The sequence below is a fragment of the Phodopus roborovskii genome, unplaced genomic scaffold, assembly GCF_943737965.1.
Source record: "Phodopus roborovskii unplaced genomic scaffold, PHOROB, whole genome shotgun sequence".
Classification (NCBI taxonomy): domain Eukaryota; kingdom Metazoa; phylum Chordata; class Mammalia; order Rodentia; family Cricetidae; genus Phodopus; species Phodopus roborovskii.
Window position 1 is genome coordinate 2,607,904 of NW_026126540.1, and position 14,597 is coordinate 2,622,500.

Genomic DNA, 14,597 nt, shown 5'->3' on the forward strand with positions numbered 1-14,597 from the left:
TTACTGCAAGATATGAGCAGAAATTTTATTATTATTATTATTATTATTATTATTATTATTATTATTATTATTATAAAAATAAATGTGTTTAATTGAACTGGAATGCAAAGAAATCTTTGTTTTCATAGGAGCATTCTGTGTAAGTCAGAATTTAAACTGCCTAATACTCCAGTTATAGGGGACCAATATCCTCTTTTATACTATGTAGTCATGTGTGCATATTCATTCATACACACACACACACACACACACACACACACACATGTACAACGTTTAGATTTATTTTATTTTCAATTATGTGTATATATGTGATATATGTGCATGCGAGTTCAGGTGCCCATGGAGACCAGAAAATCATATTGTCTCCTTTGGAGTTGGAGTTACAGGCAGTTGTGAGCCAGTTGACATGGGTGCTGGGAACCAAACTAGAATCCTTGCAATAGTAGCACACACTTTTAGCTTCTCCAACCCAAAACAAATACTTAAAAATTTGGTAAGACCTGTAATCATGCTAAAACTAAAATATTGCTTGATCAGAGTAGGAAAGTCAAAGTTCATATTGTCACTAATAAACTGATATAGATTGCACTCTTCTTAGAAATTCATCCAAGAGAAAGGCTACCTTATATTTATGGTTGTGAGCCTAGCCTTTAACGGCTGAGCTATCCCTCCAGCCCGAGAAAGGCTATCTTAAATGTCCTTCCCTGATAATGAGATTGAAACTAGCTTATATGCCATCATAGACCCCTCATCTAGTAGCTGATGGAAACAGAAGCAGACATCCACAGCTAACCACTGAGTTGAACTCCTGGAATCAAGTTGCAGAGAGGAAGGAGTGATAAGAAAAAGGGTCAAGACAGAAACCCACTGAGACAGCTGACCTGAACAAGGGGGAGCACATGGTCCCCCAACTGATAGCTAGGAAACCAGCATTATACTGACTTGAATCCCCTGAACATGAGTCATATTTAAAAGGCCTGAGCAGTCTAAGGGACCTCTGAGAGTGGAACCAGAATGTATCCCTGGTGCACAAAAGGACTTTGGGAGCACATCCCCCATGGAGGGATGCTCCCTTAGCCTAGAGGCAGGGGGGCGGGCCTAGAACCTACTATGACTTGACAGATTTTGATGATCCCTCTTGGAAAGCATCACCCTCCCTGTGGGATGGGTGATGGAATGGGATGGGTGATGGAATGGGATGGTAGGGGGAGATGGGGGACATGGGAGGCAGGGAGAGGGAACTGGGATCGATATGTAAAATAAGAATGTATATATGTATATGTGTGTGTGTATGTGTATATATAAGTGTGTGTGTATATATATATATGTGTGTGTATATATATTCATATATATATGAAATTCATCCAAGGGCTGGCTCAGCAGTCAGGAGCACTTAGTAGGTATTTTAGAGGACCCATGCAACTTGCAAACACCTTTTACACTGTTGTCCAGAGATTCTTACAGTCTCTTTTGGTCTCCATGGGATACTGAATGCATGTGGTGCACATATAGTCATGCAGGGTCACACACCTATACATAATACTTTTAAATATATACCTTTGCCATGCACTTCAGTGGTAGGGCCAGAGGCATTTGAGCTGGATCTCAACTGTCCTGTTCACCAGAAGGCACAGGCAAGCATTTGAGGGAGTGAAGCAACCAGCAGTATTTCTTAGCTATGATGCCTATGAATCACAAGTACAACCAGCATATCACAGTAAACCTAAGGGTGCAGTTGTGGCCTGTAAACCTTGATGGTAACTGACTGCTCTCTAATTGTACTTAACCCTAACAACAAGACAGATACCATTCCTACAACTGGAAACCTTGCGAGCTCCTGAGGCCTAGTGAAGTCATGGATCTTGGAGGAGAACTGATAAACCATAGCTTTACTGAAACAGCACAATCCCAACTACACTCTAAATTACCCACAGATAGCTGTTCTCACCCTGCATCTTTGTACCACAGACACCTTTGCAGAAAATTGCAAGAAATCAACATGCAGAGTTGTAGAACCCAGTCTCAAGAGATATTCCTGCAAAACTGTGCATACCTAAGGCCCAGGAAACATTGCAGAAGAAAGGATGGGGATATTGTAAAAGCTAGAGGACCAAGGAGTTTGCTGTGAGACTACATATTTTAGTAATGTCAGATACTACACCCATAAAATCTCACTAACATGAATGCCTAAACATGAGCTCCACAAAGTCAATGATAGACAAGTCAAAGAATGTGGGGACAGGGGCATGAGGCTTTAACCCTACACAAAGAACTACAGGTAAATAAGGAATGCTGGAAGTAGGAGAAATAGTCTTCCCCAGGGAAGGGTACACCAATTTGTTACCAAATACCAAATGATGAACTCTGAAAACACATATATGCAAGTAAAATAATGATCTATCAGGTTATATTTAGTTATATAAATGAATACACATATACATACAAGAATGGAAAAAATTCATGAAAACAGAGATTGTGAGTTTAAAGAGACTAAGCTTTGTATAGGTGGGTTGGACAGAAGGAAGGAAAGGAGAAAATTATGTAATTACAATTGAAAAATAGAAGAAATATTTTTAGAAAAGTAAACCTTTAAAAAATCCACGTATTTGTTGTATTTCTTCAGGTATCTAAATTGTCTTTGCTACTTGCATAAATATTTTTTAGTTCTATCAGTAGTTTCCTATATAGTCAAGATATTATGTGTATCATATATTTCAATTTTTGTTGATATTTTCTCAATGTAATAATTACAGGTCTTGATTTATAATGAAACTAAACAATGCTCAAAAATTATTTGTCAATGTTTCTGTTATTTAACTGTGTACTTAGAAGTGTATACTTGTAGATATGTCTAGATGGTAGATAGATTTTGTCATTGAACATTTTCATAATTTTAAATAGCTAATGTCAATAAACTTTGTGTAAATAATAATGTACTTGACATTTTTTGTTTTTCTTCATTGACAGAAAAATATGAAACATTTTTTGTATTATTCAAATAAAACTTAAAGGTAATACTAATTTGAAAAAAATATTCTGTTGATGGATATTTTCTTCTTTAAAAACAGTATCATTATGGACTTTAGTAAAGATAAATGAAAAGTTCTAAGGTTTTAAAGTACTTTCAGGTAAACATAAATTAAAGCAGACAAGGGTTTAGTAGCCATTTAGAACTTTTTTTTTTTTTTTTTTTTTTTAGGGAATCTGGAAACATCAAAGCTGGATTAGAACATCTGGTAAGCTCTACGTTCCTCTTGAACATTTGCATCCTCTTTGATATCTGCATCCTAAATGAACACTTTTGGATGAGTTTTGAATACCTTGTAGTGAAAGTCAACCAGTTCCCAAAGGCTCAGCCTACTGGTATTATGTGTAGGCACTTACCTTTTCATTTATCTTACCATTTCGAGGGAATTAAGTTTTTTTAAATTAGGTTTTTTTTTTTTTTTTTTTTTTTTGATGTAAAGATGAAATGAAATAGTGACAATCCTTGGAATGATGATTGCTTTAATTAGAAACAAAAATAGGTGTAGAATTTTTGACATATCTTGATCTGAGGCAAACAAGCACATGTTTCAAGAAAAACACAATCAAATATTGCTTGTATAAATGTATATGTTCCAGCAGTTTCACAGCTTTGAAAGAAACGCACAGCTTTGTTTTTCCTGGTGTCTTTCTTTATGAATAATGCATTGGTTCAAACTATATTTGGTTTTAGTATATAAAATAATTGAGATGCACAATTTGTTCTGAGCAAGCGTTTTTAAAGAACTAATGAAATTTAAACTGATTTAGCATTAAAATCTGACCATTGATTTTTAAAAATTGGAAAGGCCCCTTTATAACAATTCACTGAGTTGACTGGATAAAGTGTTCATTGTAGCATTAAGTAGTTCGTTTAAACAGAGCCTTATAAACTCATGCTCTGGTTTCTGGTCAGGTCCAAATGTTGAATAATTAATGGTAGTGATCTTTTGTAACTACAGTCTAAGTACTTTTATAATTGAGAGACTTCATTCATATATCATACTTTAGCTTTGTTAACTATTAATGTACTTTTGTTCTGCTTCCACAAAAGGAAAACAGTGACAAGAGGCAGCTTCATGTTTTAAAATTACTTTTTCTCTTTGCCAATGTCACGTGTGTTTATAATGCATTTTGGTTACCTCTTCCCCCCTTACCTGGCAGCTTCTTTTTTACTCACAGAAATTTCAGATTTAGAAAATTTTTCTTTGAACAATTGAAGAAACTCGAGGAACCCTAGATTTTTTGAAATGTTGCTTAAAAATACTAATTTTTGAAAAACTATGTAACGTAAGTAGAAAAGTTTAACATTGTTAGAAATAAATAATATTACGATTGTCATCTTTGAAAAGTATTCTCTAGCTTCTATTTATCACTTAATAAGTTACATAAGTAATTTGGTACCTAACAGAATAAAATGTTAATGATCCTATAAAGGATATGTGATCCTATAATATTAAAATGAACTTTTAATGTATTATTTAGTTGATAATTTTAGGCCTGTGGATGACTTTGTAGGTAAATGCAGTATCACAAATCTTACCACCCAAGCTAGACCCCATGAGCCCATTTTATGGATGGAAAGACCAGAGTCCCAAATATTTCTTTTTGTTAAAAATAAATCAATGTAATAAATAAATGAATGAACCCCTCTGTGTTTAATCTTCCATGTTCCTCAGAAAATAATAAATTGGATTTTTAACATTTAAATAATTCTTACTGGCAAGATCTCTGTTGTAGTGTGTGTGCTGTGGCAAATGTGGAGGTCAAAAGACAGCTTTTCTAGAGTTGCTTCTCCCCTCCCCTTGCATGTCCTTTTGGGAGTTGAATGCAGGTGATCAGGCTGTGCAACAATTGCTTTTACTCACTGAACCATTTTTATGACTTCCTTATCCCTAGGGATTTTAAATTCATACTATGTAAGTGGGTAGATTAGAGTTTGATATAAAATTCATACTTAATATATAAATATTTATTTGTCTAGGTTTTTAAATTTATTTATTTTTTGAGCAAGTCATTGTGTAGCTTTGAACCTAAGGTCTTTCTGCATCCTTCTCCTAAATGGTGGGATGACAAAGTGCATGTATGCACATGTACACATGAAAATACACACAGACACACACAAATGCATACACATAGAGGGTAAAAACAATAAGCTCTACTATACCTTCAATTCCAATCCAAGCCACAGAACTCTTCATTGCCATCTCCCATGCATACTTGTTTCTCCAATGTCAAAATGAGAACCCTGATTCTTAACGTTACTGCATCTACTCATGTGCTGAATTATGTGCATATACAATAGCTTCACAATTATTGCATACCTGAAACACCACTGCTAAAGAGAATTTGGTATTTATGTTTAGTTTTCCCTCGTTGAGTCTAGTTATATTATTCATTTGAACGATAGTTGGACTCATTTGTTTCTGTTTGCATCTGAATTAAATGCTTTCCTTTGTTCTTGTTGGGATCATCATAAATTAAAATATGTATGATACAAACTTGCTTCCAGAGTTCAGAATCATATACTGGTATTCTCAGAGATGTGTCACTCCCTTGCTTGTTCTCTACCCTTTCTTAGTCAGTTAATTTTAACTGACTTCTAGTTTATCCTTCCAGTATATATTAAAACACAGCATGTTTGTATATGCCCATTCTGTTTCTTTCTCTTTTCTCCTCCATCTCTTTCTCCCTCCTCTTTCCCCTTTCTCTCACAACAATTTGCTTGACAGTAGAAATCTTCAAACATTAAAGAGTAACTAGAGGTGATGTTGAACTCCATAACAGAACAGCCTTACCTAATATTATTCACAGAAATGAGCAAACCCAAACCATAGAAGATTCAAATTCTTATGTAATTGCTATGAATGAGTGTACATCAAGCAATCATGTCATCATAACTTCCCTTTAATCAAAAGAAAAGAAAATTTACGTTTCATAGTAAAGACTTACAAAACTTAATAAAACATAATTCTTTTACGTCTTTCAAACTTTTTGAAGACCCCAGAAAGCATCGGAAATGATTAAATGACTTAAGCTGAATTATTTTATTCCAAATTGTTTTTCATATCAACATAATTCCCATTTGTAACATAAAAATAACAGCTTTTTAAACAGGAATTTTTATTTGTTAAAAGTAGATGTTCTAAAAAGATGAGTTTATTTTAAAGGAATCTTTAAGTATCAATATGTAGTTAAAAAGAATACTAATTTGGGTTATACTTTTAAAACTTTTATCTATTAAATACTCAAAAATAAAGTACACACATAAGATAACTTTAGTAAGGAATATTCTTAAATCAATAATTGGAAAAGCATGAAGCAAGAAATGGTAGTATCTCTTCTTACCCAAACATTTGTGTATCTCCTCACAGAACCAGGATTCTCCCCCTGTTGTTTTTCATTGTTAAGAAATATTTCAGTACTGGAGATGTAGCTTAGTGGAAGATCCCTTTCCTAGCATGTTCATGTCTGTCATTCCCTCCCCTATTCTTTTTTTATTGTCTGTATGCTTTTTCATATTGATGTATTTGATAATATATGTTCCAGTTTCCCTACTCCTCACAGATCACTCAACCCTTTCCATCTGCCAAACTTCTCTCTTTCTCTTTCAAAACAAAGTCGAAACAAAGAAACAACATCAACTAAAAAGATACCAAAAATGAAAATAGCAAAACAAATCCAAAAGCACACATTAAAAAAGCTAAATAAAAAATGGAGTTTTGTGTTGGTCAACTACTCCATGATCACATAGGGCCTTCCCTAGAGTGTGTAGATACACCCAGTGCCACTCAGCTGAAGAAACCTGATTTCTCTCTACCAGGAGGCATCAGTGTCAAATTGCTTCTTGGTTACAGATGGATCCTAGTACAGTTGAAACAACTTGAAATAATTTCAGCTGGAAGAAAAGTAATCTTGCAGTGCTCTTTAGGTGGGAAACAAAAGAATCTTGGTATACTGCTGAAAGTTTGTAAGAGAAAATCAAAAGTTCTCTATTGAGAAGACACCTTCTTCCTCCAGGAATGCCACACCTACTTTATTTTAGATTAGAAATCAGGTTTAAAGACACTGGAGTGAATGCTTTCTATTACCAGACTCTAAGTTACGCTGGATATATCTGAGTCCACTGAATCAGCTCACTTGCTCGATGTTTCCATGATACTGTTTACGGTAGATGGAGAGATGGCTCACCATTTGTAGGAACTTGCATTGCTCAAGCCTGATGATCTGACTTCAACCCCAGGAGCCCCTGTAAAGGTGGATGAAGGAGAGAACCAAATCCACAAAGACCTCCACATGTGCAGTGACATATCTGCATACACACTAAATAATAATAAATATTTTTTAAACTTTATAAATTGAATAAGTTTGAGTGTATGAATAATGAATAAATCAACTCACTTTATTAAATACCCAAAGCTGCTAATGAAGCACCAAGAAAAAAGACTTTAAATGGAGGATTCAGGACATTTCTACAAGGCTATTCTTAGGTTTTCTCTGATAAGATTTCCAAAATGATAGTTGATATCTCTGACATGCTTTGACACGAACAATATCTGTACATGTTCAGGGATGTGGAGCATTGTTATGGTGAGCAGTTAAGAATCATGTTTCAAAATGTTGTGTTTGGTATAATTTTCCTTTTATAATGTCTTACAGTGTGTAATATTTTAATATTCTTTCAATAAACCCTGATATCACTACATGGGAACTAAGGGAGGTATTATGAACTAATTGACTATCTAAAGTATTATATGTGAGTGAAAAACATCATTTGTACATTTTAGTGGACATGGCACAAAATATGATAAAGAGCCCTATCTTTGGGTTTGTACAGTGAAGGCCAAACCATAGAAGATAAAAGCATTTCTAAATAGAGTGTAAGTGCTGTAATTCAAAACATCAAGTATTTCAAACCTACCTTTATAGTTTTACCCATAACATATTCTAGGTGTGAAGAATGTAGCTAGGTAGTAGTATTTGTGTAGCAGGCAGGAGGCCCTGAGTTGGGTCCCTATTACCAAAAATATTCAAAAAACCATATCACTTTGTATTGCTTTGTCATTTTAGAAAATTAAAATTATCTTCATAACTATATGCTATTGAGTAACATAGCTGATTAATGAAAAAAAATCAATGTTTCAAGATTAAAAAAATGAATGTGGTATTTAATTAATGAAAAATGTTAAGTGGATAATTATAAGAATGCCCAGATATGTGTATATTCCTATTTAAATCCACATTCACTTAGATATTAATGTAATTCCTGGATCTAAACTATGATTTCAGAATCTTTAAAATATAAGAAAAAAAAAGAGTTCAGGGATAGAATGTGCTTGTTAACAAGAACTGTGTGTTTAGTGAGTGAACACAAGAGTAATAGCACTGGTCAAGTGCTCAGATACTCACAGATAGGAATTACAAAGATCTCAAAAAGTTCAATTAGACTGCTTCCTCTTATTGAAAACTAGCATACCTTCTTCCTGTTCTCCTTCTTTTCTATTTGTCCTCACAATCACCCCATAGTTATAGTATCTGTCCCCCCCATCCCCGAATGTACAGTATTTATCTTGCATGCTTGCCACATTTTATAAATGATGGGAGAAGTGAGATTCCCAACACAGGGAAAAATGCTTTATTACTAACTGCACACAGATAATCTGTGCATAATAGATTCCTTGGAACTCCCAGTTTCATCGAGTGATGTCCTGTGCTCCTTGAGTTGTATGACAGCTCAGGAACTCAAGGTGTGCCAGTCTTTAAGCAGGTGCGATATTTGCTCACAGGAATGACAGGCTTTTAATTCTGTTTAAGTAACAAAACTGCCTTTACACCAGGGGATCCTCTATCAGTATCTTCCAAGACTGTTAAAAAAAAAAAAAAGTGTTTGTAAGGATATTCAGAGTATAAGCTGCTGTAAGATATACCAATCTGCGTGGAGAACTGTCTGTCTCTCTTTCTTATGAATCATTAGTCTAATATTGAAGTTGGGACAGTACGCTTTTGGTGGAGTGGGTATCCTCTCCCTTTGATTCACTTCCTCGGCCTGCTAAGATGCATCCTTACACTCCCTGTTTGCAGTACTTGGACCAGAACTTCCCCTCTCCTTTTCCTCCCTGCTCTTCCTCCTGTGCCCTCGTTACTCTGCTAGAACATATTTCATATACTGCTGCTCTGTTTCTGCTCTCTTTCTGTTTTGCAAAGTTCTAAAATTAAGTGTACTGTTTTTAGCTTCGGTTTGCTGTTAGCACCCTGGTTTTCTGTTGTTTAGAAGAAACTCATATTCTGGTGTAGTTCTCACAGACACTCCTGGTGTCTTGCTTATTCCAGGATGTTTTTCTGGAGTCTTACCATTCAAATGAAAATTCAGCTTATTGTAAAATTCTGTCTTACATTAAACATTAATTTGACTCTTCAGAATATGGTTCTGTTAATACTCTGTCTTCTATCAGCCTTACTTACTTGTCTTTATTTATTTAATTTATTTGTTCATTTTTGCCTTGCGATATTGTCCTTTTTTATTACTTCATGAAATTAATGTTTTAGATTATACTACTAAATATTAGCTCTGCTGTGTGAGTCTGTGTGTCTGTGTGTGTGTGTGTGTGTGTGTGTGTGTGTGTGTGTGTGTGTGTGTGTATGCTATGACTTTTTACTTGTCTTTGCCTTTAGTCACAGCCATTTCTCATTTTATTCCATCATGGATTAAATTTTCATTCAAATTTATTATTCTTTGTACATATTGTAATTCATTCTTTATTGCTGAAATAATCTTCCTTTTTGGTTTTTATATTTTGAATTTTTACGTGAAAATTTCTTTAGGTATTTGTTGAAGTATTGTGCTTTGAAATTATTTTCTGCTACTGAATTTTTAAGCTACAACATGTTTTGATTTATGTTTTCTGTTTACTTCTTACAGAAGTCTCATGGGAGAATGTTTGTATGTATTAATTTTTAATCTGGGTACTTTGTAGAGTTGCTTTCTAAATCAAGAGTAGCCTCTTGTGCAGCCTAGTGATGTGCAAGTTCTTTAATAGGTGGTGGTGGACAGGATGGACAGGGGAATGTGGTCAGGGGTTGCCCATACTGTGTGTTTGAGTTTCTCATTGCTTCTCACTGCCCTATATTCTGCTTCTGTAGCTTTTTTTTTTTTTTTTTTTTTTCAGAAGCCTTGCTCCCTCTGCAGGCACTTTTGCTCCCCTTACTTCCAAGCCCCATCTTCTAAGAAACATGTTTTCAGCATTTTGACCTTTTCATTTGTACTTTCTCCCACCACCCTCCAGCCCCAGGGATTAATTTCATTTGTGATTTTTGCCTATGATTTAAACTTACTACTACTTTTAATGTTGAAAAGTGATCTATGGTTTTTGTTTGTTTGTTTGTTTTTGTTTTTACTTCGGAAAGAGAGGTTAATAATTCATAAAAGAAATGGTTCTAAATCACATTTTAGGAAACTGTGGTGCTGTGTTCCAATCAAGGGCCTTGCATATGCTAAGCACGTGCTAACAGGTGTTCTATCCCTGATTAGCAAGCACAACCTTTGGATAGCCCTTAAATCGGAAATAATCATCCTTCAGGTGTTCTGCTAGAGTCATCAGCAGAAGTGAACAGAAAACTCCTCAAAGAACCCAGTAACCACACTAAAACATGTACCAAACATAAGTTTAAAAAAAAAATCTCCTTTTAATGTTTAGTTAGATCTTGTAACAACACTAAAGAAATAATGCATTCATCTGACGAAGCATAACGTACAAATAAAAGGCCTTCTTGCACTAACCCCAGATCTTGTCTTTCAGGACCTCTCTGCAGTCACAGAAGAGGCAGTGATGTGATAATGTTGCTTCTGCCTCACTTCTGAATTAATGATCTCCTAAAGTTGTAGAGTATTGACTCTAATAAGTTCTTGTTGTATCAGTTTGATTTTTCTCCCAGTTTATATTATGAAATTCTGTTGGGCCACCACTTGAACTCCTTAATTTAAATGTTTACTCTCCACAGAGTTATTAATGTAGCCCTGTAATTATTAATGATATGAACATACATTTTCATTATTTCTACTATGAAAAGGTACAGGTGTTAAAGCTTGCCTATTCCTCTTGGTAGAGGGATTAGAGTCAGGAAATGTTATCAATAGATGGGACTATGTTGAAAAGATGTCACTGTTTAAAAGAAAAACTGGTATTCCTTGTTTCTAACACGAAAGGACTGATGTTCTGGTTCGCTGTAGTAGTGGGGATGAAGTATAGTATTTCTAAAGTGTCTTGTTCTCTGTTCCTGGAAGTTACATAGAGAAATGGAGGTGGGGCCCAGTCGCTTGGGAGTTGTATTTAAGTGCAAGTTCTGATTTTCAGAGTCTAGAAAGGGACCTGAGGTTATGCATTTCAGGAAAAGTAAAGCCTGTGTTGTTCTGAGAACAATAGGAATAAAAATACATTTAGAAGTTTTGTGTTGAAATGTAAAGAAAAGTTTCTGGGTCAGGTGGATAATCTGAACTCAGGGCCTGTAATTTATGAATAGTAGGTAAGTGGGTACATACATTTAAGGAGATGGACATTCCACAAATAATAGAGGGCAAAATATCCACCTTACTCTGCAAGAACATTTCAGGGACTGAGTTTCCTTTCTTTCTTTCTTTCTTTTTTTGTTTTTTTGTTTTTTGTTTTTGTTTTTTTGTTTCTTTTGTTTTTCCTTTACTGTGTATTGTATTGTTATATTTCTCAGGACAATAGCTGCATGCTAGCACTAATAATTCAGTGTACAACACAGGAGGACAATTAGAATAAGTGATAATAAATCTTTTGACAAAAGAATTGTAAGGATTTACAGCTTTAAGTGAAATTTGCTTTCTATTAATAGTTGAATAGTGTAAGAACTCTGGAGCCATGTCTGTGGGTTTCATCTCCCCACAGAGGTCTCATTTGTGTTTCTTATATTGTATAACATTTGAAAGTGATGACCTACTTGACTTTGTGGTCAAACAACACAGTCTGGCCATTTTGAGTGTTGAAAAGCAACTATCATTAATAGCTTGTTTAGCCCATCAGTGGTTTATAAGACTCTGTATAGATAAGTCCATTGCTATTACATACTCATCAATAATGCTACCACGTCCTAATAATGAAAGCCCTTCCCTCCGTTATAGGCTATTTTACACAGAACTTATAAACCAAACTGGTGTATTTCAGTTCTCACAATAACAATTGCATTTAACACAAATGTAATCATATATTTGATATATTTGAGTACTAAGTTAACTTATAAAATAAATGTGAAAATTAGGGAGACTGATTTCCTGGTATTCTGTAAAGTACTTTTATGGTTGTACAAATGAGTAGAGAATATAGTTACTTTAACTGCACCAGTGCCAGACATACACTGTGTAATGTTGTATAATGCTGACTTAAAGTATTAATTTTCTCATGTCGCTATGAATAAGGCTCTCAATCTGTGGGTTGTGACCCCTTTGGAAATGAATGGCCTTTCCGTAGGGCTCACCTAAGATGATCAGAAACACAGGTATTTGCATTATGATTCATAACAATAGCAAAATTATAGTTTTGAAGTAGTATTGAAAATAATTTTATGGCTGGGGGTCAACTCCACACGAGGGACTGTATTAAAGGGTCACAGCATCAGGAAGGTTTAGGACCACTGCTTGAAGTGTTTCAAGGGAACTACCATGCTTTAGTTTTCTTACCTAATTGGGACACTCATAATAAAAGTGCACATTGAAATACTTTCCTCAATCTGTAACTATAAAATGAAACTATGTGATGTTATCTTCACAGAAGACCTTCATTTTAACAGAAAAGTGTATTTCATGAACATTTGAAAATTAAAGCAAGTTGATGTTGATTCAGTGTTAATTCATACTACTGTCGTAATTTCTTAGGCTGCTTACAGGTCTTACACATAAAAACCAGCACAGATTCTAGGCAAAAGTGGTGTCATTGTCATTGGTTCCATTTTTGGATGTATTTTGATCAGTTGCAACTTTGTTGCATGTTAAAATAAATGATAAATAACAAATATCCATTCTTCTAAGTAGGGAAACTTAAGAGCCTTTCTCTGCCTACCTCTATCCTTCCCACTTTCCAGAGATGACTGCCTGTTCCACTTTTGAGAGAGGGTGTCTGGTGAAGAAATATTGTCAAAATTGTGCTTTACCTAAACAAGAGGTTACACGATGTTCAAGCTCTAACTAATAGGCTGGGATTCATGTTTGATATATAGGAATTTTTCTTATCATTTATGCACCACCAATGCTTGTTAAAGGTTTAAAACATCAACCCTCTAAATTCACTGGAGCAACTTCTATTGCCCATCACCATTGATTTCAAACTCTGACCTCCCTGAATCCACATAGTAACCAAATTACATTCCATGCTTTCTGGGTTATAGACCAGGACACGGTAGGTTTCAATTTTTTGCAGGGAATCCTAGGAGATAGGCTGATATTTATGGGCTTTCTTGAATCTTACTTATTTGTAACAATAGAAAGAAACCATGCACTATACCCCAAGTCAAAGTGTTCTGAGTCAGAATAGAAAATGTCTATACAGAATAATATATTTAGCTCTCCTCATTGTTTATTTGCCAACAGATCACAGCTTTAACAATCATGGCCTGTATGTAGGTTTTTAGGAAGACCACCCATAAGGATTAGAAGAATGTGATTTTATTTTGTGACCTCAAGGAAGCACACAGCTCCCGGTTCATTTTATTTATTTCCTCATTTATGTACTGGAATATCAAAATAGTGTGTGGATAGTTATCAAAGCATAAGACTTTTACAAGTGTAACATTATTTTATATATAGAAAGGAATACAGTATAACCATTTCATTAATGTAAATCTATTGCAATCACAATGTACTTATAGTGGATTGTGAGAAAATGCTATACTCTGTATGCTTATAACCTTTCTCCTAAAATCTCCACTGTGTACTTCTAAGTACCTTTAATAATATGTGTTCATTGTAATGGATGAAAAGTGATATAGAAAAATGCTTATAACATCTACTTGCCATCAGTCTGTTTATTAGTGCCCATCCTCCTAAGCTTCTCTCTGTAACATTATGCACATGTTAGTTAGCATTCTATTTACTTAAACATTAAATCACTATGTATGTGATGTTTATAACAGGTTTTGTTTGGGATGGAAACAATGTACATGCATATACACATAGACTTGGTATTTGATGAATCTGTATCAAAATATTGTGAGTTAATACTACTATTGTCTTTTAACATTTTAGGAGAGATTTGAGAGCCAGTTTATTTCTAGTTTTGGTTAGTTACCTTGACTACAGTATGTCTAAGAAGAGGTTAACAGACAAACTGGTCAACGGGAGAGTGATGCGTTACTTCCTAAAAGAAAATCCTAGTTAGTACTTAACATTAAAAACATCTAATTTAATTAGAAAAGACAAGTTTTTCTGGTTTGTTTTAGGCTAACATTTTAAAATTTGACCTTGCATATTATTTAAAACACTGTGTTATATTCAATTTATTAAATTTTGGTGTTCACTCTATCATGTAATATTATGTAAAATATAGTTTATTTCCTTTTTA

The 14,597-nt window shown here is 34.5% G+C and overlaps 1 protein-coding gene across 1 annotated transcript in view; it reads left to right on the plus strand.

The window, feature by feature from the left end:
- Rsrc1 (arginine and serine rich coiled-coil 1) overlaps positions 1-14,597 on the plus strand; it is a 304,871-nt gene that overhangs the window by 149,921 nt on the left and 140,353 nt on the right. Inside the window, exon 5 of the mRNA XM_051199552.1 lies at positions 3,200-3,236. Coding sequence (XP_051055509.1) covers positions 3,200-3,236 — 37 coding nt within the window. The remainder of the gene's footprint in view (positions 1-3,199; positions 3,237-14,597) is intronic.